This window comes from Eriocheir sinensis, chromosome 31 (genome assembly GCF_024679095.1).
Source record: "Eriocheir sinensis breed Jianghai 21 chromosome 31, ASM2467909v1, whole genome shotgun sequence".
In the NCBI taxonomy this organism is placed as follows: Eukaryota; Metazoa; Arthropoda; class Malacostraca; order Decapoda; family Varunidae; genus Eriocheir; species Eriocheir sinensis.
In genome coordinates, this window is record NC_066539.1 from 1,117,342 (window position 1) to 1,140,517 (window position 23,176).

Genomic DNA, 23,176 nt, shown 5'->3' on the forward strand with positions numbered 1-23,176 from the left:
CTTCCAGGCCCCATGTAAACACAACAACGATAGGCGATCAGCTGATCGCGGCACAGGGAGCGGGGCAGGAGCGGAGCGGCCGACGTGTTGTTCCTTCGGTGTTCGGTGTGTGTGTGTGTGTGTGTGTGTGTGTGTAATTCACCTCTTGGTCTGCTGCGGGTCTCTCTCGAGACAGCCAGCCGTTCCCCTATGGAAGAGCACAGAGCTCATAGGACAGGTAACTTTTGATTTACATGAGTATTGTGTCCTTGAAGAGGTCGCGTAAATCAAAAACAATGTAAATCAAACGAGGTAGGTTTGAAGGTTTCTATCGAAGAATAAATATTCACTCAATTCAGTGGAGAGAGAGAGAGAGAGAGAGAGAGAGAGAGAGAGAGAGAGAGAGAGAGAGAGAGAGAGAGAGAGAGAGATTATCCATATCACCGAGATATCCACTCAGGCACTCAGTCTCAGCCTCACTCGTGTGAGGAAGAAATGAGGGACACCATGAGCGACTGGCTAGTATTGGTACCGGTACCGAGCAGTCTGGTACCGGTACTGTACCGTATAGCTGGTACTGTTAGTACTGGTACTGGTACCGGTACCTGCCCACCCCTATTGTTGAGTAGCGTGACAGCGTGGGTACTGTATTGTTGTATAAACACTCGCCTGCGCCAGAACGGGCTGGGCCGACCATCAGGCCCCACCAGGAAGAAGCCTACTGGCACAATAGGCTGCAACATAAAAAAAAAGTGGCGCACGGGAAGAACTGAGCTCAGCTGTGTGGCCGCGGCGCTGTGTGAATCCAGTTGCGTGAGACATCTGGTGGCCACTCCATAAAATATCGCGTATAAGTGGAAAAAAACGTGTAAATTAAACATTTATTTGGATTTTGGACCCCACGTTATTTAAAAGACGCATAAACCAAACTCGCATAAATCGAGAGTTACCTGTACCGATCTTTGGGTAGGACTGAGACCACTCACACACAACACACCGCAACAACGAGGTCACAACTCCTTGCCTGATGTCGCGTACCTACTCACTGCTAGGTGAACAGGAGCTACATGTGAAAGAAGATAAACCCAACTTATCTTCATCCGGCCGGGGAATCGAACCCCGGTCCTTCTCGATGTCCGCAACCCTTCGTCCTCCTCACTCATCTCACTCAAGCTTTTTAAAGTTCTTTAGACGGGAGACGGACCACCTGTGCACATTACCCCGGCCCTGTATCACAACAACCTGGCTGGCGAAACAGCTGATCCCGGAGGCGGGACTCGGGACCCCGGTGGCCTATGTGTTGTCGCTGCTGTGACTTCCCACTGTGTGTATTTATCTAGTTGTATTTACCTAGTTGTGAAATTCAGGAAAAGAGCCGTACTAGGCTCGTGCTGTCCCGTCTCCATCACGCTTATTATCCAGTTTGGCTTTAAATTCATGAATCGTTTTTGCACACACAGTCTCCTCGTCAAGTCCGTTCCATGTTGTTATGCTTCTGTATGGAAAACTGTATTTCTTGATGTCTCTCCTAGTCGCTCTTCTTCAATTTCTTACCATTGCTTCTTGTCACACTTCTGTCACGTACCACTAGGTCTTCCCTGTCCAATTTCCCCAATCCCTCTTGTATCCTGTACAATGCTATTAGGTCCCCTCTCTCTCTTCTTCTCTCCAGTGTTGTTAGTGTGTGTGTGTGTGTTGACAATAATCTTTAATCCTCCTCCACCACCACCTTCTTCTCCTTCTCCTCCTCCTCCTCCTTTTGCTGCTGCTGCAGCCTCCAATCAACATTTTCCTTTCCTCACCCTTGAATTAATCCTCTGGTATGTCATCATCAGCTTTGGTTTGACCTCACAGCACCAACATGTTGTCCACCACTTCCTCATGGTATTTTGCAAAAAATAAATAAATAAATAATAAAAAAATAATAATAATAATAATGATAATAATAATAATAATAATGAATAAAGATAAAAATAGAAATAAATAAAACGATGTAGTGGACTTCACAAGTAGAAGATTGGCAAAGTAAAAACCCGCAAAGTAGGAGAACCACCACTTTATAAATGTTAATGATGATGTTGTAGCGTTTATAATTATAAAGGTTATGTTTATCATCGGCACAAGGCAACAGTCTTTTCTTGTTTGTTAGTAAGAGCATGTGTTCCTCACCAAGCCATAGACCAGTGTGTTGGGCCGTCACTTCAAGACCTGCCTTTCACCATTATTACTAGACCATTGCGCCTTTTATTCAGTAGGATAGGATGTATTTACTTTATTAGCAATTCTATAGGAGTTTTATTCTATTGGGGAGGCAGTGGCTGAGTGGTTAGTGTGCCCGTCCCGTGTTTCTCCGCATCCTGGATGATGTGGGTTCAAATCCGCCGCTACCAGCCAAGAATAAATGGCGCCTCTATAAACACTTGCCTGCACCATGATGGGTTTGGGCTGACCACCAGGCCCAACCAAAAAATCCTTCCGGCGCCATAGGCCTAGACGTAAAAAAAAAAAAGGTTTTGGCAATTTTATAAGAAGCAAGTTTTCAAACAACGGAAAAACGGTTTATCCAGTATGAGCTTCCCTCCCGTTCGTGCCGGATAAACAAGGTTCCACTGTACTGAGCAGCAACCTGGCGACAATGAGTGGTGTGGCATCTCATAACACCACGTTCGGGGGCGTCATATCCTTTTGGGTTTGTGGTTGCTGAGTGGTTAGCGTGCGGGCTGGGATTTTTTAGTCACCGCTGAGTGACCTAAGACTACCCACATGCTGTCCTGAAGACCACCCATCAACCCGGACTCTAGAAGAAACCGTCCAAGTGAATCAAGAATGAGTTCTGGGGGGCAGCATGAGCCAAGAATAAATAGCGGGACTATAAAAATTGCCTGCACCATGACAGGCTTGGGCTGATTACTGGGCCCCTGAAGAAAGCCTACTGGTGCTATAGACGAACACAAAAAAAAAGGAGGGGGCCAGGTGCCAAAAGCTCTAAATTGGTTGTTATTAGCATAAATAGAAATTTTAGATGCCTGAAATTCTGCTTACTTCAGCAAATGTAGATTAGTGTGATAAATAATATTTAGCTGCTCATAACTTTTTTCCTCATTAGTGGTATTATCTATTTCCTCTAAGATAGTTGACTCCTTTCCAATCTGATGGCAGCATTTGACAGAAGAATGTAGTAGGCATTTTTGTGAGCATGTTCATCGCTGCAAAATGCCTGAGGCATAAATAACGAGAGAAATGTGGTAGAATTTAGATCAACATGAAAAAAAATTGCTGAAATCCAGTTTCATTGCAACAGCCGACATCATGCTCACAAATATAGAGGAGTATTGTGTTATCAAGTGATGTGAACACACTGACGAAAGATCATTTATAAAGGAGATAGAAATCAAAATTTGCCAAAAAATGCCTACATTTAACCCAGTAGCAGCGGGGATCATGTTTCTTAATGATCCCTCCAAGCGAGAAAAATGAGAAAAAATCACCCCTCACACAAACCATTTCATAATATATATCAAAGCATTTGTGATCAGATTATGTATCATCTATTTTGGGGGGTTTAAATCATGGCACAAATTTGGCCCGTCGCTGCTACACGGTAAAGCCACAAATTCGGCCCGTCGCTGCTACCAGGTTAATAAAACATATTCATAAAAACACATTGATAATCCTATTGTCTTCAAACTTGATCAGGAATTCTTCATAATAATGTAGTTTATAAGGTAAAATTATCAGGCAGATAGAAACCATATTTCTAATTTCAAACAGCCCCCTTAACCCGTGGGCTTCAGCTATGGGAAAGCCGAGAAGTGGCCGAGAAACGACAAAATTACACTGCATTTTGAGACTAAGAAAAGAGCATGGAACGTACATCAGAGTACTACTCTCATAACCATAAAGCCGTTAAAAATATTTCCATTTACTCAAACTCCATTCTTTTTGGGTGGTGTTTGTTACAAAATAAACAGTCTCGTGACGTGTGGCATCTAGCTGAGAGTCGCTTGTTGTCTACTATAGGGTATTTGACAAGTGATTACTGTATGGATAGCTAATTGAGTATACCATGACTTTACAGCACCACCTATGACAAAAAAAGCCCACCTCAAGATCACTCACCTACCACAATGACCTCGGGCATTCATGGTGGGTTGCGCTATGCCACCACCGCCTATAATTAGCTCGAATTAGGTGTTTTATGGCGAGCCCTTTTTAGGGTCCACCGTGCCACAGCCACGACTCGTGAAAGCCCTGAAAAGGGTCTGTCGACGTTCTCGGGTTGACCCCTTCAACACGAGGATGTGTATACTGCGTCCTTGCGTGCCCCGTACCATATCCAAGGACACGCATACTGCATCCTGGCTCGCTTTAGCCAATATGAGTTATTTTATCTATTTATACTTACATCTCAAAATTATCAATTAATTTATATTTCTTTATGTGCACCATTTAATTCTGCATGTTTCATATGTAATACATGATTATTGTGTTGAGATTATGGCTGAAAACTTGTTGTATTCAACAGCGACATTTGAAATTTGGCGCACGTGGTGATCTCGGATACGGCGCGGGGCGCTGTTTTGGCCCGGCTGTAGTGAAGGGGTTGAGCGAGTTTCCTCGATTCGGAAAAACTTTTTTATTATTGCCAGTAGAAACTTCTGTTCCAGTAGTGATGAGCATAGTAAGAAAGTGATGTGCCATAAGTTTTATTGATATCTGATTATTATTTTTTTACATGGAAATTTTTTTTTTTTTTTTCTATCTTACAAATATTTACAGAACATTCTACTTAGCATTATACGAAAGTATGGTGTCTATGCAAACTTTTAATCTTAATTTTTTTTTCTGTTATTGGTATAGTTTTAAAAGTAGTATGAATAAATAAGTATAAAGATCACTTTTTTTGAGAAAGTTTATTTTCAATGGCATCTGTTTTAATCAAGATCAACAAAAACTCACATTTTATAAGATTAAAATCTTCCTTTATGTCCCATTATATGAAAAATGTAAATCATCACCATCATTTCATCAACGCCACGGCAGAAGAGCTTTCATCTTTCTCTATCCAGACACTCCCTCCTTGCCTGCTCAAAGTTTCTCAAAGATCTTTCCCCCCTTTCCCTAACATACTCCTGCACCCTATCCCTCCATTTCACTAGAGGTCGTCCTCTAGCATTCCCTCCCTCTATCTCACTCACATACACCCTTCTGGTCATCTTACTCTCCTCCATTCGCTCCATGTGGCCAAACCACTTTAAAGTCTGTTGCTTCACTTCTTCCACCACTCCACACTTCTTCCCTTCACCCACATGACACATTCCAAAACACTCATACACACTTTCATTACTCATTCCATCCATTCTACTCACACCACAAGCACTCCTCAAATAACTCATTTCCACTGCCTGCACTCTAGACCTCTGACTCATTCCAGGCCCATGTTTTGCTTGCATATGTGTGGGTTGGCACTATTATTGTATTTCTCAAATCCCTCTTTACCTCCATGCTCACACTTCTGCCATTCATGATTCGTCCCAAAGACCCTACCACCCTTCTTCCTTGCAATGCCCTTTCTCTTATCTCTCACTCCATACCACCATGCTTACACATAACTGATCCAAGGTACTTAAACTCATTGACCTCCTCCATTTCTTCACCATTCAAAATTATTTTGCATTCTTTTTCACATTTAATCTCTATATGGGCATACAAAATCTACAACCTCACTTCTACTTCGCTCACAAACCATCACTTTACTTTTGTTGACATTTACTTTCAGCTTTCTCCTGTTACAGACACTATCAAAAACACTGACCAGATTTTGTAGGTCACTTTCATTTTCTGCAATGAGCACCGTTTCATCAGCAAACAGTATCGAATTCAGTACCCACTTCTTTCCCTCATCGAACGGTCTTACTCCAACTTCTCCAACTTTGCCCTTAATTTCTCTAATAACATCATCCATATAAATATTGAATAACCATGGTGACGTGATGCACCCTTGTCATAAGCCCACTTTTATCTCAAAATGTACACAAAATGTAAAGCAAGTAGAAAACAACATAAGTGGTGATGAGAAATTTCCAATCAAAGAGCAACAATTCACTGAAATTCACATTTTGAAGAAATGGCATTTAAAGGTTTTACATGGGAATTTTACATAGTACGTAATAATAATCCTACAGTCATTTTGCACATATGATTTCTTCAGAATTTTATCAGCTACACTATGCATTCATTGTTTTATGTGCAAGTAAAAAAATAAAGAAAGAAAAGTGGAAAATGTTCATGCTTCTAGAAGTCGCCCTGCGTTTCCTCAAAATTTCCCTCCCCCATATCCCTCAACCTTTTAATACTGACAGTCTTTAGTCTTTTGCTCCTTGAAAGGGATATTTCCATTGACTTTTGTAGTCTTTTTTTTTCAAGTTTCACCGCCGTTCCACATTCTGAAATCCCTCCAAGGATTCCATGGTGCAAGGAACTTTTAATGTATCCTGTGTTATATTCCAAGACGGCGAAGACGCTCATGTGAAAGGCAAACTTTGTTGTTAGAGCAACAGGAAACTTAGTTTTCAAACATCTTTTCCATAGTTTGCTTTGGAATGATTCATTTTTGTTTTGTTCTCCCTTTCAAACATCGTGAGACGAGGATTCTCCCTCATCACTTCTTTCCTCTTTGATGACAATCGATTTGTGCGTTCCATGATTGCTGTTAGTGAAAACCAAAACAATAGATAATTAATAACACTTACAAGTATACAGTATGTGTGCCATACAGAAAACAAGAGGACATAACACATTGAAGAAAACAAACGCATGACCCACCTACTCTCTGCTCTAAAAGCGACTGAGTGCCTGGAACCCGTCAGCTCCGGGAGCATGGCAACGCAAAGCTGCTCAGCTACACAACATAGCTTACTGCACTATGTATTAAAAAAATAGATACCTGTAGCCTAAATAACGTATAAACAATAAATGAATGACTACTCATATGGCAACACTACACACTCAGCTGCTTGGGGCGGTGGGTTTTAAATGCGCTGGGACCTTTAAAATTTAAAAATCTCATACATCAGGCACGCCATTTAATTCTCCAAGGCCAGACGTACATGAAACCTTGGAAACCTAAAAATGATAAATTTGAGCCCACACCACAATTTGAATTGAGGAAACACCCTTAAGCATAGCTGGGCACGATAACAGAAAACCTTATTCCCGATAACTGATAACTGATAATGGAAAACCTTATCGGTGATAACCGATACTCGTTAACTGGAGACACAAATATAGGCGATAACCGACACCCGATATAAATCCAGAATTCTGATACCAGCTAGCGATAAGTCCGATAGGCGAAAACGATACTATATTGATATTTCAAATAAAAAACATAGATGAATTCAAATTTTCAGTATCTGTATTTTAGAAAACTTACATAACCTGAAAACCACACGTTGACACGTAGCCTACATATGGACGGTAATACTAGAAACGCCTGAACCGGTGTCGTGTTATTTGGCTTTGCTTGTGTTTATTTTGGCTTTTGTTTACAAACACTGGTCTCGTGAACTGCGCATGCTCAGACCAGCAAGCATAGATTTGTACAGTCTCACAAAGCTTTTTAACCGTAATTAAGAGTTGCTGGAGGGCTGAATCAGACATACAGTACCACTACCACCATCCCTGCTGTTTCGAGAACGACACTCTGTACGAGTTGTATTCATATGAACAGAGTGTCGTTCTAAAAACAGCGAGGATGGTGGTACTGTATGTCTGATTCAGCCTTCCAGCAACTCTTAATTACAGTTAAAAAGCTTTGTGAGACTACAGGGCTACGCTTACTTGTCTGAACATGCGCAGTTCACGAGAGACCAGTGTTTGTAAACAAAAGTGCCAGCTTTTGACGATGGGTCACCAAATAACACAACACCGGGTGCCTTCAATACCATGGCATGCTCACAAACAAATATGGAATATCAAATTTGAGGCAGTGAATAATGATTTTGGGGGCAAAGTTAAATGATTTTTCTCTTTGATATATTGATTTTTTTGTCTAACATAAAAAATAACCTAGTGTTTTAATGTTGATGATCTAAGTATGAAATCTCTTCACCGAAGATATTTCATACCCCAAAGTTTTTTCATACAACACCAGGCGCCCGGGCCACGCATGCACAGTAGGGAGGAGACAACGTTTTTTTTTTTCTGAGGCGGAAAAAAGTAGCGATTATCGCTAGTTTGGTTGCAAAAGTAACGAAGATACCGATATATATTTAAATAAGTAGCGGATGGCCGATAACCCAATTTTGTTATCAGCAATAAAGTATCGCGATAACTTATCGTGATAACCCCCAGCTATGCCCTTAAGTACCTGAAGCTAAAAAAGAAAATGGCAGAGCCTTTGTGGTGAGTACCCAACAGTACAGTGAGATTTTAATGACTACATATTTGTAAAAAGTTTACTGAAAATACAGTGCAGTTTACAGTATGTGTAGTTAATTTATAATGCCACTTATGGTATTTCATGCTTCTTTATGTATCGGATGAATTGGGGGGATGAACTGTACATGTGGATGTAATGTACAGAGGCTCCCATGGCCACATTTATAGGTTTAGAATTGTTTCCCTCTTACACATATTAGCGAAAACAGGTGCACACAGTTGAGCAATGACGGTATTGGAGGGGGATGCTTGGCTGAATTTTGAGTTTTTTTTTTTTTTTTTTTTTTTTTTTTTTTTTTTTTTTGTGTGTGTGTGTGTGTGTGTGTGTGTGTAGTATTTTGGCAAAAATTAATGATCTCTGGTGTCCATGAAAACATCAGGAGTGTGCTGATAAGGCACAGAGTACTGGGATATGTCTTGATATGAGGAAATAAAATGATGAAAGTGAACTCCAATGTCACAGGATGACACGAGTTCTTGTTTAAATATAAATGGCATCGTATGGATGATCCGTACAGTGGGATTTTAAATATCCGGAGTGTCCACACTTTAAACAAACAATTTGTGCTTATTGTATCCGTGTACATGATAATGAAAGTGTTACAAGTCATGTAATCCATGACAGTGACACATGTGAGTAATGATTTCATTCATTTACTCATAATCCTTTAAGTTATTTTACCAGTATGTTTCAACTGTTTTGTAACGGAACTAAACTATTGATAGCTACACTTAACTAAGGAGGTCCATATCCCATAAACATCCTTTGACCTTTATCTGAAGTATCAGTTGAGTAATTAGAAATCATACAATATTTATTCCACATGGAGGCGCCCCAGTAAATTATGTAGCCAAAATAATTGGTTGTGGTGAAAAGTCTACTAGGGTCTTCAAAGTCTCATACCTCAGAAAATCAATGAAAATTGGTAAGGGAAGCACCTTCATCTTCCCAGAAATAGAGGACATTGGTGATGTAACACCTGACCAAGTGATAGGGGTCTTGCTGCCCCCTATGTTAGCACCAACTCCGAGGCCGAGGCGTTTGATCAAATTGCAAATTCACTAACAACATACAATACCAGATAAATGAATCCTTTCAGAATGGATAAAGCTCTTTTAATGTAATTTTGTTCTGTAAATTAAATGAATCTGTTGCTTAGTTATCACATTTACATTTTTGCATGAAATAACTGTTAAGTTATGCTTCCCTCCTGGAGAGGTGCAGGAGCAATCCAGTGACATAATACAGTATGTAGGATAAAGAAATCCATTATAACATATGTTATGGCAATTACTTATGAAAAAAAACTTTCCTGGCACTTCTAATGGTAATCAAATTTCATTATTTTAACTTATCCTTTGAAATTCTTTATCTTACCTTATACATAATCATTATTAATGAAGCTTACCTTAAAATCATATTTAGGGTCCAGTTAAGGAATTTTGTTGCTATTAAGAAACTTTACCTTCATTTGAATTTTATATGATTTTCTACTTTTCGATAACTATAGCCGTACGGATCATCCATCTGTGGACGATTGTACAATTTGAAGAAAAAAAATTTTGGCCTATGTTTCACCTACTTGTAGAATGTTTCCAGAGTTATGCCTTATACACAGTGTAGTTAAAAGGTTATATTTTGTCATGCGTAAAAAAGTTTTCAGTTTTGACTTTTTTTTTTTTTCAACTTTTTGAAGAAAAATCGTACAGATCATCCCCGACTCACCCTACGTTTTCCTTTCCTTAACCTGGTTGCAGCGGGAATCATGTTTCTTAATGGTCCCTCCAAGCGAGAAAAATGAGAAAAAATCACTCCTCACACAAACCACTTCATAATATATATCAAAGCATTTATGATCAGTTTATGTATCATCTTTTTTGGGGGGTTTAAATCATGGCACAAATTTGGCCCGTCACTGCTACACAGTAAAGCCACAAATTTGGCCCATCACTGCTACCGGGTTAAAAGTAAAAAAAGTTACATTTTGAATGATTGTTCAGCTGATGTTAAATAAATTTATTTAACAGATATTGTGAAGGAAGACATGGCCGAGACTCTCTGCCGTCTGAGGGAATACTGTGGTAAGATTCCCACTCAGGCTGAAGCAGCTGCTGAGCGTTGCATACAGGTATGTTTTGTCTAATATTGGTATTAGTTATATTTTACACTGTTTATGAAATCACATCGTTGGCCTATTTGGTTAATGGTTGATTGTGTCATCACTGTCATCCCTTACTAAGGCTCTATGATAGATATGCATTAAAACATGATGCAAGTATAATTATTGCTATGTATATTTGCAGCTAAGCAATGGATGGAGCTTCCCTAGTCTTGTCTTGGCCCTCTCCAGCTATATAGAACAGTGCACAGCTCGTCTGGCCCAAGCTGCACGACATGTACAGAAGCAAAAGTCTTCCATTATTGATGACTGGACTGTATTTACTATTTGCCTCAACCTTATCCAAGCTGCAGGTTTGTCAACATTATTATTTTTAAGTAGACTAAGCACTCACATCCAGACTTATGAGATGGTGTTTTTTTCCACATCACCCCTCTCATAACTTAGGTAATCATTTCCCTTCCAGTAAAACTAAACATTAATAGTTTTCCACCTAAAACAGCCACATACTTATTTAAAATGCTCCTTATCCCAGTGGCAGCGACGGGCCAAATTTGTGGCTTTACCATGTAGCAGCGACAGGCCAAATTTGTGCCATGATATAAACCCCCCAAAATAGATGATACATAATCTGATCATGAATGCTTTGATATATATTATGAAATGGTTTGTATGAGTGATGATTTTTTCTCATTTTTCTCGCTTAGAGGGACCATTAAGAAACATGATCCCCACTGCTACCGGGTTATAATACATGAACTAATCTTGCAATAGTAATTTGACAGTACACTTTTGGTCACCATAAACACCAGAGAGTAGTTCAGCATGCTCTCTAAAGACAGATCCTCTCTCTTTCCACACCACACTACATTCACTCAACATACACACCTTTTCCCAAAATTTGAAATTCAAAATGGCGCACCAAAACAGTGCCTCGGAGTCCCCGCCTGGGGTGGCGGGGGACCACAAACTACCCCAGGGAGGACTCCCCTTCCAGCTGCTGACTTGAGAGGTGTCCTGATAACTCCTCGAACCTATTTCTTATCAATTTCGGCAACATTCGTGTTCTTCGTTCTAAGCTTCATTCTGTGGAACACCATCTCTCCTCTAAACCTCCCCTTCTCTTCCTCACTGAAACACAGGTTTCTGAGGCTACTGACAGCAATCTCTACTCTGTTCCCTCCTACTATCTTTATCCTAAATTTCAATCCAAAGCTGAATGTTGCGTCTATGTGCGCAATGACATCACTTGCTCTCGTGCCCACGACCTTGACTTCTGAAATTTCATTTTATTACTAAATACATCTGTGCTTTTTATCTCTCACCTAACTACTAACTATGTAAAATTCTTTGACTACTTGAACTCTAAAGTGGAGCACATCTTTACCCACTCTCCCTTCTCTGAAATCTCTATCTTAGGAGATTTCAATGTTCACCACCAGCTTTGGCTTTCATCCTCTTTCACTGACCAGCCTGGTGAACAAACCTACAACTTTGCTCTCCTCAACGATCTAGAGCGGTTGGTTGGTTCAGCACCCTACGCATAATCCAGACTGTCTTGGAGACCGGCCCAACATACTAGACCTCTTCCTTACCTCTAACCCTTCTGCTTACTCTGTCAAACTGTTCTCTCCGTTGGCCTCCTCTGATCACAACCTTATTTCTGTATCCTGTCCTATCGCTCCTGTACATCCTCTGGACCCACCAAAGAGGCGATGCTTCTGGCATTTTGTTTCAGCTCGGTGGGACGACCTGAGGATGTACTTTTCCAATTTCCCATGGAATGATTACTGCTTCCAGGAGAGAGACCCCTCTGTGTGTGCCCAGCGCATCACAGAGGTGATTGTCTCTGGAATGGAGGCATACATTCCACGTTCTTTCTCTACTCCTCATGCTAAAAAGCCTTGGTTTAATCACGCTTGTTCTCGTGCTATTAAAGATAGAGAGGCAGCTCACAAAAGGTACCAGAGCCTTCGAACTCCCGCTAACCATGATCTTTACATTTCCGCCCGGAATCGTGCCAAATCTGTTCTTTGACTTACCAAAAGCTCTTTCATCCATAGCAAATGTCAAAACCTTGCTTTTTCTAATTCTTCCCGTGACTTCTGGCACCTAGCCAAAAATATCTCCTCAAATTTCACTTCATCCTCTTTCCCTCCTCTTTTTAACCCTGATGGCAGCACCGCCCTCTCATCTATCTCTAAGGCTGAACTCTTTGCTCAAACTTTCTGTAACAACTCCACTCTGGACGATTCTGGGCATATTCCTCCTACTCATCCCCCCGCTGACTCCTTTATGCCTGTTATTAAGATTCTTAAAAATAATGTTTTGTATGCCCTCTCTGGCCTCAACTCTCAGAAGGCTTATGGACCTGATGGAGTGCCTCCTATTGTCCTTAAAAACTGTGCCTCCATGCTGACACCCTGCCTGGTCAAACTCTTTCGCCTCTGCCTATCAACATCTACCTTTCCTTCCTGCTGGAAGTATGCCTTTGTACAGCCTGTGCCTAAGAAGGGTGACCGTTCCAATCCCTCAAACTACCGCCCAATAGCTTTACTTTCCTGTCTATCTAAAGCTTTTGAATCAATCCTTAACCGGAAAATTCAAAAGCATCTTTCCACTTCTGACCTTCTATCTGATCGCCAGTATGGGTTCCGCAATGGGCGTTCTACTGGTGATCATCTTGCTCATCCTTTCTTAGCCGTTTCGATGAAACTTTCTCAGTTGCGCTAGACATATCGAAAGCTTTTGATAGAGTCTGGCACAAGTCTTTGCTTTCTAAACTGCCCTCTTATGGTTTTTATCCTTCTCTCTGTTCCTTTATCTCCAGTTTCCTTTCTGGCCGTTCTATCTCCGCTGTAGTAGACGGTCACTGTTCTTCCCCTAAACCTATCAACAGTGGTATTCCACAGGGCTCTGTCCTATCACCCACTCTCTTCCTGTTATTCATCAAGGTGCGAGGGCGATTCGTCCCCGGGTGAAATGTCCCGGTTGATTCACCCCTGGGTTATTCATCCCTGGAGGATTGGTCCCCTTGGGTGATTCGTTCCCTTGGCTGTATTTTCACCACATTAGTTACGAAACTCCATTAATACTCAGAAGAGAACAACTAGAATATCTAAAATAACTTTAAAGTATGAGCCACGGCACGAAGGAAGCGAATCTTTTCATTTGGATCATATTTTTCAATGAGACTTTTGATGTTCTTAGTAACAGTTGTTGGCTTATATACTGATCCAGACTGTTCAAACTTAATCCTTTTCTCATTTGCAAGAACTTCTTCCTTTTTCAGTCCTTTGATAAGACACCAAAGGTTAGGGTGGTTTGCATTACAGAACTTTGAAGGGCATTGTGGAAGCCCTCCAAGTTGTTGTTGGTGTGAGGTTTATCTTGGAGGGCTCTGTCACGCACATTCCAACCAGCAATTTTAAACCTGGGAACCACAACCTTTCTCTGAACCAATGTAATTTACAGCAAAGTAATTAATAAGTTCTTGAGGCAAATCATCATCATCAACAAGCTCTTCAAAACCACCCACTACATCCTGTATTGGCAAGAAAGCTAAAGCAGGGAAACAACGTATTTTCAAAGCATACTCATCCTCACGATGGTACCTTTGCAGCAGAAATACAATGATTAGCCTCACAGGTTATGATATTACAGGTTGAGAATCCCTTATCCAAAATTCCTGGGACCAAAAGTGTTGTGGATTTCAGATTTTTTCGAATTTCAGAATATTTTTTATTTGAATCTAAATAAAGTGAAAACTGAAATAGGGGATTATTCACGAGAGGGTTACCTACTGATTTAGAGATGCGGCTCACAGAGGCTCAACCTGCTCACTGTTTCTATATTTTATTCACCGCTCACAAACGTCACAAGTGGACAAACTAGAACAAAACCAGGCAAATTAATGTTTTCCTGCTGTTTTTTTTTTTTTTTTTTTTTTTTTTTTTTTTTTTTACAACAAAGGAGACAGCTCAAGGGCACATAAAAGGAAACAATAATAAAAAAAAAAGCCCGCTACTTGCTGCTCCTAAAAAAGAACCAAAAGAGGTGGCTGAAAGAGAGGTCAATTTCAGGAGGAGAGGTGACCTGATACCCTCCTTTTGAAAGAGTTCAAGTCGTAGGCAGGAGGAAATACAGATGTAGGAAGATTGTTCCAGAGTTTACCAGCGTGAGGGATGAAAGAGTGAAGATGCTGGTTAACTCTTGTATAAGGGGTTTGGAAAGTATAGGGATGAGCATGAGTAGAAAGTCATGTGCGGCAGGGCCACAGGAGAAGGGGGGAGGCATGCAGTTAGCAAGTTCAGAAGAGCAATCAGCATTACCCCAGTGTGCATTCTTATTGAACACCAGAACAACTTATTTCTGCAAGGAAGTATTTCTTGCAACACCAACCCGCGTATAGTGGACTGCCTCTGCCATGTCCCATCCTGCAATGCGTTACATATATCCGCCGCCCCCACACTGCGTGCCGAATAAATTTAAACTAATCAAACCTAACTTTACGTACACCATTTGTTCTGTATTTAGCTCTCTGAATGGTTAAGCAGGTAAAATTCAGTACTTTAAAACTGTAGTGAGTGCATTTTTCAGTGAACCACAAAACCAGTCCATAAAATTATGTTTTTCAAGGGTCGTCCTGAAATATGTGTACAGTATGCTTCGTAACATCCCTCCTCCCTTCCTCCTGCCTTCACCAGCAGCGGGTAGCGGCTGTCAGTCATGGCAGGCTGGAGAAATTTTAGGGTTGCCATCTGTTCCTTAAAATATGGATTCGTTATGTATTGGAGAATGGGATGTTTCATTCCTTATTTTTTTTAGCTCAAGGTGACACCCCTAACTGAGACTCTATTCCCATTGTTTTCCACTTTGAGCACTCTCATCTTGCTGCAAACAAAAAGAACCCACGCTCACATCTTCGACTTGTACAAAGAGACAAGTCAGTCCTCGTATAAAGACCGACTTGGTCGGCTAGGCTGACGTCAGATGATAGTCGGTTCATCGGCATCCTCCCCTCCCCTTCATGAGCCGTCACCCAGCAAGGGTCTGTGGTCAAGCACGTATGTCCCTCCGAGGAGGGACATACGTGCTTGACCCTGACAGTCTTCATATAGTTCGTGTCCCCACACATGAGGTGGCAAAAAAAAAAAAAAGTCATGTCAACATTAAAAAACTTTTGGATTTTGGAGGTTTCTGGATTTTGGAATTTCGGATAAAGGATTCGCAACCTCTACTACTGCACAAATTAAATATTTGTTTGACAAGGTACAAGGAAAACCACTTTCTCAACATGGCACTTCATACTTTCAGGAGAATTAGTGATGGCAATAGAGAGCATGGAACACTCCTTGGCTACCCGCTTCACTACTGTGGCTACAAAGTTCACCTGGCATGCTGTCACCCCCTTCACACCAACTCCAGATCTTCTTCTTTCACCTCAAGCTACAATCCAGTTGAAGAACTTAGTTATGAAGGTAGTGGGTAAGTATCCGTGTAATATATTTCTTTTAACCCTCTCGCGCACAATAACGCGTCTCGCGTCATCAAGGGTAAAAAGGTCCTGGCGCACAATGACGAGGAACGGTCATAAAAGTTTAAAAAATTGATTGAAAATTAAGTTTTCAGTGAAAGTTCGTCAAATTTGGGAGCATCATTTGTTAGGATAAGTTTCTTTATGGTAACATATGGCAACTTTTCTAAGGAGCGTAGATGAGGAGCGTGGAGCGATTTTTAGTTGTTACCCTACTCTGATGGGAAAGGAAAACATACAGTTTTCTTGGTGTAACTCTGGAACTACAGGGGGGTCGCCTGATATGCGAACCACCTCATATGCGACCTCCTTCCTCCCTCCCTCCCCCCCTTGGGGGGTGGAGCACGTGGGAGCGGTGACTTGACTCGGTAGTAAGAGAAAAGTTTTTTTTTCATTCATTTCATGTTCCCGACTTCGCTAACATCCATTTCCTACCAAATAATGAACTTGCTGTTACTCACTTCCCGAAGGAAGGGAAATAAACAATGGCGCAATCTGGCAACTCTACTCTGTGAGACGGCTCCACGTGTTCTCTTCATCAGTACGTCTAAAGCAGCCATTGCTCTCACAAGCTGTGTCTGTGCTGTGTGCAAGCTAGCCTGTGGGCTATTGTTGTTGCTGTTGTTGTTATTATGGCGCCTCCAAAGAACTCGAAAAAGCAGTTTATTACATTGGAAAATGTGGCTGACCGCCCATATACCATTATTTACATGATTTTTAAGGTTCCTAATATGTGAATTTGCGATATGCGAGGCTTTGAACCGCCCATATTCTCGCATATTAGACGACCCCCCTGTAATAGGCGTGTTAGCATTTTGAGGATACCATAAGAATCCTCACTAAATTCTGCTTTGAAACATATATTCGGCTAAAAAAAGTTGGCCCACAAAATTTCGAGCTAGCGAGTGGGGAAGAGTTGGTACTTAGGATTTATTGTCTACAATACTCTATACAGAGACTTGAAATGAGTTTGTATTGTTTATTTTCCTCTATTTTTTTTTGCGCATGTTCTAGTACAAGTCTTTATGAAGACATTGATACCAAATTTTTGGGGGTACGATATATCTGTGAGGGTAAAATACGTCTGGGAATGTAGAGTATCACGGCGGCAAAAAAAGGGCCGGTCGGGCCTGAGAAATGCAAGGTGAGTGGAACAGAAACTTATTGGAAACTTACGGTCCGCGAAAGGGTTGATATTTATTTTTTAGATTAATTCCTCTTACTAGCAGTCTTTTACCTCAAATTCTGCCACAGTGTTGCATCTCTTTCTATCTTCTATCAGTATTTTCATGCTGACTGCTCTTCTGAACTTCCTAACTGCATGCTTCCCCTCATCCCAAGAGGGTCATGTGGCATGTGCAATGGGGCATTGCACATGACACATGACCCTCTTACTCATCCCTATTCTGACCAAATCCCTAATGCAAGAATCAATCAGCATCTTCATTCTTTTATCCCTTTCACTGGAAAACTCTAGAACAGTCTTCCTTTGTCTGTACAGGTAACTCTCGATTTACGCAAGTTTGGTTTACGCGTTTTTTAAATAATGCGGGGTCCAAAATCCAAAGAAATGTTTAATTTACACGTTTTTTTTCACTTATACACGATATTTTATGGAGTGGCCACCAGATGTCTCACGCAACTGGACTCACATGGCGCTGCGGCCACACAGCTGAGCTCAGTTCTTCCCGCATGCCACTTGAACAACAATACAGTACCCACGCTGCCACGCTACTCAACAACAACAACACCCTCACTGTTGTACTACCATGAGGGGAAGGGCAGCCAGAGGAGGAATCACGAGAGGGAGAGGAGTCAGAGTGATACAGTAGGCAATAAAGGTACAAACCTACCTCTTGTTTGATTTATTGTTTTTTATTTACGCCACCTCTTCAAGGACACAATACTTGCGTAAATCGAGTTACCTGTATTTCTTTCTGCCTATGACCTAAACTCTTTCAAAAGGAGTTATAAGACACCTCTCCACCCAAAATTGACCTCTCTTCTGGCCCTTCATTCTGTTTTCTTTTGTTGGTGCAGCATATAGCAGGCCTTTTTATATTAGCATCAGGTGCATAACATAGTGTTACACCACCGGCCCGCACACAACACTCCAAGCACGGGCAAGTGGTGTGCCTCAGCCCCAGACCACCACTCACAGGTCGTGAACCAGGCGGTAGCTCTCTCCACTCTTCCTCTCTGCGGCGTGGCTCGCTTCCTCCTCCCTACCGCGATGCACCCCACGCCGCCATCACACAGCCCTCTGTGCCCCAACTAGCACCCCCACACACAAACAACATAAATACACTCAAAAATACCCCCCTGGTATAACAATAGGTATTAAATTAAAACTAGTAACATCCATTAAATATGGATCTTGGGACTGTGCAATGCCTTACAGTAAGATAAAGGTAAAAGGGGGGTATACACCGTAGCTGCAGATGGTTTCAGTTCTCATTTCCATCTCATTGGCCCTGAAGCCATTATCCCTGGATATAGGTGTACCAGGTGTGCTATCCCAGTTACCACAGACTACCTTTCCCAGGTTTTCCAAGGCACTCATAGAACAGCCCAAAGGATAAAATGAAAAGCTGGATGGACTGTGTGTGTGTGTGTGTGTGTGTGAGAGAGAGAGAGAGAGAGAGAGAGAGAGAGAGAGAGAGAGAGAGAGAGAGAGAGAGAGAGAGAGAGAGAGAGAGAGATTTACATAGATTGGCATATGCATTTACACTCAGACCACAGTCATCACATCGACCCTGTGGTCCAGACTGGCAGTCTGTCTTTAAACCTAAGTGAAATTATATAAAATCAAATGGCCACCAAGACTTTGCATTTTTACTTTAGCAGACATTAACCCCTAAAGGGCAGGTGTCCCCAGGCAGAAATTTGATTGGTTTCCATAAAAGGGCGAGCACCCCACACGTGGACTTTCCATTTTCTTTTATTTTCCTTGTTTCTTCATGGCATTTGCTATTGTCCTGCATCTGAAATACTCTACAAGTATCCCACATATATCACGGCAATGGCTATCGCGAATCTCCTATATCACAGTGGAATAAAAAACTACACTTTTTGGGCACCGTGTACATTTCTCATCAGGCCCGGATTAAGCTTGCATTGGGCCCTACGCCACCCACAGTTTTGGGCCCCCCCCCTTTTAATAAATTAGGCAAGATCTGGACAATTTCATATTTTATTGAAACATCAGAATGAATTAATGATACAATATATTTAATACAGATTCTCATCATCTTTATATTCTGTATTAGCAGCATACATACCATACTTATGTACATAGGTACCTATAGCAGCTATACCAATGCCCATTTTCTTGATTTCTCTTGTGAAAACCATTCAGTGATGGTTTCAAATGTCATTGAGGAGGTGACATAATTTTCACTTGACATAATAGACAAAGCATTCAGTCGTTTTTGAGTCAGTGTTGAATGAAATCTGTTTTTGATCAAAGACAGTTTGGAAACTGATAATGATGATGATAATAATAATAATAATAATAATAATAATAATAATAATAATAATAATAGAGAAGAAAAAAAGGCAAAATACAAACATCGCCATCACCACTGCTTCTACTACTTCTACTACTACTACTACTACTACTACTACTACTACTTCTACTTCTACCACTACTACTACTTCTACCATTACTACTACTACTACTACTACAACTACTTCTACTTCTACCACTACTACTACAGGTAACTCTCGATTTATGCGAGTATTGCGTTCTTGGAGAGGTCGCGTAAATAAAAAACAATGTAAATCAAACAAGAGGTAGGTTTCTGTCGAAAAATAAATACCGTATTTTTCAGCGTATAGCGCGCACCTTTTTCTCAAAAAAATGCCTGAAAGTTTAGCCCTGCGCCTTGTACGCCGAATGTACAAATTTTTAATGATTTTTTTCTTCTTTGGGGTGTTTTTAAGGGTCTATTTTTTGTCTTATCCAATAACAACGGCAAACTTACCTTTATCATTGTATATAATCCTTCATAGTCCGTAGCTGTCTTATAATATGTTACCATAGAATACAGGGCGATCTAATAACTACTATACAAAAATCGATGGAGGATTGCCCATGCCTTGCTGTTATCCCGTTTTTCCGTTGGGCGCCATATGTATGATCTTGATCTTGATGTCACAGGTGGCTTGATTGTATAACTAAGGAGCAGTACAAGCTACATAAAAAATCATATTGGAAAAAATATCCATGTGTTCATTATTAATTATTAATATTAGTGAGAATAATGGGGTAAATATGATATCAGAAACTGTACATCATGAGTCTTGTACGAGGAGATATTTCGCGCAATACCAGCCAGGCCGCCATTTGCATTGTTTACAAACCACACAACCACACCCATACAGCAAACAGCTGCATGGCGCGTGTCACCAGAAACGTGTGAATTGTGTCTTGCCTAGTTCTCTGTCATAACCTACGAGTGATGGTGGGAATAATATGCTTATTCACTTCATTCAGTGGAGAGAGAGAGAGAGAGAGAGAGAGAGAGAGAGAGAGAGAGAGAGAGAGAGAGAGAGAGAGAGAATATCCATATCACCGAGATATCCACTAAGGCACTCAGTCTCAGACTCACTCGTGTGAGGAAAAAAATGAGGGACACCATGAGTGGCTAGCTAGTATTGGTACCGGTACCGAGCAGTCTGGTACCGGTACTGTACCATATAGCTAGTACCGTTAGTACCGGTAACTGCCCACCCCTATTGTTGAGTAGCGTGGCAGCGTGGGTACTGTATTGTTGTTCAAGTGGCGCGCGGGAAGAACTGAGCTCTGCTGTGTGGCCGTGGCGCTATGTGAGTCCAGTTGCGTGAGACATCTGGTGGCCACTCCATAAAATATCGCGTATAAGTGGAAAAAACGTGTAAATTTTTTTTTTTTGGGGGGGGGATTTTGGACCCCGCGTTATTTCAAAAACGCGTAAACCAAACTCGCGTAAATCGAGAGTTACCTGTACTTCTACCACTACTACTACTACTACTACTACTACTGCCACTACTACTACTACAAATACTACTACTATCAATACTACCACACAACCACTACCACTACTATGTCTACTATTACTACAGTAAACCCCGCTTAACCCTTTCATTGCTAAACGCTTGCAGCAGGCGTTAGGCGTATTTGCTGGTGGCGCTAAACGCTCGCTGCGGCCTCCAGCCGCACTCAAATCTCCCGCGTATGAGAGTGTTCCAACACTAATTCTCACAACACAGGATTGCCAATCAAGTGGGTTCTTCACTAAATTTGGTGGAAAATCATGTCAGCCCAGCACGGCAAATCTACGGACAAGCAACTGATGGATGTTAATTGTTGACCAATATAGCAACATTTTTGCATAGCTTCACTTATCACATGACTGATATTTTGACCAAATAGTTGTAAATTTTGCAGTTAGCAATACTGCCCTGCCAGCACCCCATCATCAAGAGATCTACAGTAGTTGCCTTACAGCAAACCGTCACGCACGTATAAATGTACGTCTTCACAGGCAACACCCCCTGAATGTGCCTGTACTTTCGAAGGAGAGGCTTACATTACTGAATTGTATAGATCTTGGCCTCCTCTTTCCAATGGTGTTTTTGTTTTTTAGCTGTGATGAATAGTTTTTGAGATACAGCGGTTAAAAGAGCGAGCACTAGCGTCACTTGCTGGTGGTTCTAAAAGCTCGCTGCGAGCGCCAGTCGCACTCACAGCAAAAAACACCCCCTGAACGTGTCTGTACGTTCGCAGGAGAGGTTTACATAACCGAATCTTATAGATCTTGGCCTCCTCTTTCCAATGGAGTTTCTGTTTTGTAACTGTGATGAATATTTCTTGAAATATAGCAGTTAAAAGAGATCCCCTTCCCCTGCTGGGGTGCCCGAGTGCGCCTGAGGGATAGTCTCGTTGCGAGCGCTTAGCAATGAAAGGGTTAAGTCTGACCCAAATAAGCCAGATAAGTCGAACACTTTCAGGATTTTTTATTTATTTATTTATTTATTTATTTATTTATTTATTTATTTTTTTTTTTATTTATTTATTTTTTTTGTTTGGATTGAGTAATCTTAAGCCACTCGGCTCATATACTGGCTAAAATACCCCTGATAGCTCTTAAGGCGGACACACACTATACGATGCGGCCTGTCCAGCGGCCGAAAGTGGGCGGAGCATCGTCGGCTGGATGAAGCATACACACTATGAGGTGGCCTCACGGAATACTGGGCAGCGGCCGTCACTCTGAGCCCCACCGCCGCAGCGATGACATGAATGAACAAATGAATGACAAACATGAATGGCCCTTGTACAGATCTCTAAAACTGATCCAAAAATCTTTATCTATCCAAACGTCAGACATCGTGGAGCGTAGAAGATGTGTGCACCATGGCTTCAGTGTCGTTCTGATAATTCCCACCTCAAGGCCATGCCGCAAGGTGACACACGCTGTTTGACACTGCCTAATTCAATAGTCTTAATTTAATCCATTCTATGTATTCACACTCCTGTATGGAAAACTGTACTTCTTTATGTCTTTCAAACAAAACTCCTTCCTCAATTTCTTACTGTGTCCTCTTAGTTGCCTCCTCTCTTCCATCTTGATTAAAATCATTTCTATCCAACATGTCCATTCCACTTGTATGCCTGTATGTATGACGCAATCAGGTCACCTCTCTCTCTTCCTTCTTAGCCGTTTCGGTGAAACTTTCTCTGTTGCGCTAGACATATTGAAAGCCTTTGATAGAGTCTGGCACCAGTCTTTGCTTTCTAAACTGCCCTCTTTCGGATTCTATCCCTCTCTCTGTTCCTTTATCTCCAGTTTCCTTTCCGGCCGTTCTATCTCTGCGGTGGTAGACGGTCACTGCTCTTCCCCTTAACCTATCAACAGTGGCGTTCCACAGGGCTCTGTCCTATCACCCACTCTCTTCCTGTTATTCATCAATGATCTTCTTTCCATAACAAACTGTCCTGTCCACTCATACGCCGACAACTCCACTCTGCATTATTCAACTTCTTTCAGTAGAAGACCCTCTCAACAAGAAGTACACAACTCCAGACTGGAGGCTGCAGAATGCTTAACCTCAG

At 41.4% G+C, this 23,176-nt stretch overlaps 1 protein-coding gene across 3 annotated transcripts in view; it reads left to right on the forward strand.

The window, feature by feature from the left end:
* LOC127005781 (conserved oligomeric Golgi complex subunit 7-like) overlaps positions 1-23,176 on the forward strand; it is a 119,793-nt gene that overhangs the window by 69,001 nt on the left and 27,616 nt on the right. For all 3 annotated transcript variants that reach the window (XM_050874883.1, XM_050874880.1, XM_050874881.1), the window contains 3 exons: positions 10,450-10,550; positions 10,726-10,894; positions 15,858-16,028. In XM_050874883.1, coding sequence (XP_050730840.1) covers positions 10,450-10,550; positions 10,726-10,894; positions 15,858-16,028 — 441 coding nt within the window. The remainder of the gene's footprint in view (positions 1-10,449; positions 10,551-10,725; positions 10,895-15,857; positions 16,029-23,176) is intronic.